Genomic DNA, 2,469 nt, shown 5'->3' on the forward strand with positions numbered 1-2,469 from the left:
ACTAAGGCTGTCATTGTCAACATCCACATGAATATTAAAATCACCTACAATAATTACTTTATCTGATTTAAGGACTAAACTTGATAAAAACTCTGAGAATTCAGATATAAAATCAGAGTACGGTCCAGAACTGGCTGCAGTGTTTTTCAGGTCGGGTGAGAAAGACTAAGAACAAGGCTTTCAAATGAATTATGATGTTCTGCTATCATAGTACATATCACAGTCCTGTATTGCTGACTGACTGATCATTTCAGTCATTGTGCAGCAATGTTGCCAATACATGTTGGGTTATTGAGCTTTAATGTCGGTTCAACAACATAAGAGGATTTTTTCATTTCGTTACAGTCACTACAAATAAGGTACACTAGAGGGCTGCCACTAGTGGCTGAAACCTATTCTTTTGATATAAGCATCTTATTGTAACAATTGAGAATATGTTGGGGTTTGGAGAATAAACTTTAACGCGAAATTTTACATTTACAAGATGTTGTGAAGTTTGTTTTTCTCACTCATCTCTGCATTTCTTGGCGATTATCACCTGCTGTCAGTACCAATCTGGGCTGATAAAACCTACATTTTTTCAAACATTATTTTTCCTTTTTGTGTCAAAGAAAAAATTATTTTAAAATGTCTAATTTGAGATAAAATACTTACTTTTAGTTATTGTGACTTGGCCTAACTTGGTCACATGGTTACCTTCTCTCATCACGCTGGTTCTTCTTTCCCGCAGGAAACGAACATCTCCAGCCAAGGACGAGCACATGGCAGGGGTCAAGGACTTACTGCTGGCCCACTCCTCAGATCCTGTGGAGATGAGGAGACTCAACTATCAGACACAAGGCATGGACACACACACACACACACACACACACACACAGACAGACAGACACAGCTGTCCCCAGAGAAACATTATGTGTAATTTCACCTTTCTTAAAAGTATTTTTATCATATTTTGCTTTGCTGTTGATGCTGTTAACTGCGAATACAAACTTAACACTTCCTCCAGGTTTATCTGTTGTCTCAATAAATTCAACAACAGTTCTTATTCTCGTTCACCATTTACTTTACTCTGCCGCCCCAATCGGCGGAACAGCATCTTTTGTCTGTGCCTTCGTAATACAGCAGCTATTCAGCAACAAAATCCACGTAGGGAGAAGGTTGAGGTGGGTAAATGGGTTTAACTCTTTCCCTGGGAGACTGTTGCAGACAGTTGCAGTTTGTTTAAGCTTAGGTTTATGCTGTGCAGTTATAAATACCCAGATGCAAATAGCATCTGTTTGTATTGTTAAAATACAATGAGTACTTTATTAGGTTACATAACAAAACTTTTATAAAAACAACTTTTTGTCATATTTGCTGAGACTTTCACTATATCCTGACAGTAGTACTTGAGACAGATAATATGTATATGGCGAAAGAGTACAGTGAAAGTTTCAGAAAATATGACATTATTTTTATAAAAATAATCCATTGCAACTTTAATGTTCAGGGAAGACCATGGTCATTTATGGAAAACAATTTTGACTGTTGGAAACGAACAGCTGTCTCTGTTGTCAAAGTTATGTTGATCCATCCATCCACCAAACCTATGCAGACAGACGTCAGCTGACTTCCTCCCTTGCTCCCATCATAATTGCTTTTAGAATTACACACCCTGCAACGTGTTTCTTTTTTCTATTATCAGCTGTCTCTCTTTCTCTGGTTTACAGTACTTTATCTTTGTGCCCTTACTCACTCTACTGTCTGACTATGTTACTGATTGTAACCTCCCACCGTATTTCAGTGGGAGGTTTTAAACTCACAGTTTGTCATTGTTTTTCGACCATGTTCCTCTCTCAATCAGATGGGTGGCATTTACCTCAGGTAGCAATAGGAGGGAATTTGGCAGATGTTGTTTACACCAAGATAAATTCATCAACTCATTTGGCTGCCAACCTTTGTTGTCCCTCTCAATTTGACGGATGACGTCATGTGTACTCATGCTATAAAGTGAAAATTGTGAACTTTTAAACATGCTTTACTCTCCTTGAGTATTTAAATTTTACGGTACTTTACTTTAAAAATAAGACAAATACTTCATACAACATTTATTTTATCGTTATTGTCACCAAGTACCTACTAATTAGTTAGTTGTGTTTTTTTTCCAATGTCCAGTGTGTGACATCTATTGTCAGAAATGAAACATAATATTCATAGGTATGTTTTCATTAGTGTATAATCACCTAAAAAAATAACAATTGTTTTTGTTGTGTTTGCATTATCTTAGACTGAGCAGTTTTATCTACAGAGGCAGCAGGTCCTCTTCTATGGAGTCTGCCATGTTGATTTTCTATGTTTCTACAGTAGCTCAGAAGGGACAAACCGAACACTGGCTCAAGATAGGGGAACTCGCTTTTTTTTGTGTCTTGCGACCACTGCTTCATCCTTCCCTTCCAAACACAATTCAATTCAATTTTACTTGTATAGCGC

At 37.2% G+C, this 2,469-nt stretch overlaps 1 protein-coding gene across 1 annotated transcript in view; it reads left to right on the plus strand.

Annotated features, from left to right (window-relative positions):
• Window positions 1–2,469, plus strand: part of ptprfa (protein tyrosine phosphatase receptor type Fa) — a gene marked incomplete in the record, with an annotated part of 110,171 nt that overhangs the window by 70,560 nt on the left and 37,142 nt on the right. Inside the window, 1 exon segment of the mRNA XM_035652778.1 lies at window positions 731–841. Coding sequence (XP_035508671.1) covers window positions 731–841 — 111 coding nt within the window.

This window comes from Morone saxatilis, unplaced genomic scaffold (genome assembly GCF_004916995.1).
Source record: "Morone saxatilis isolate NCDOM2014 unplaced genomic scaffold, NCSU_SB_2.0 Contig12, whole genome shotgun sequence".
NCBI classification, from domain to species: Eukaryota; Metazoa; Chordata; class Actinopteri; family Moronidae; genus Morone; species Morone saxatilis.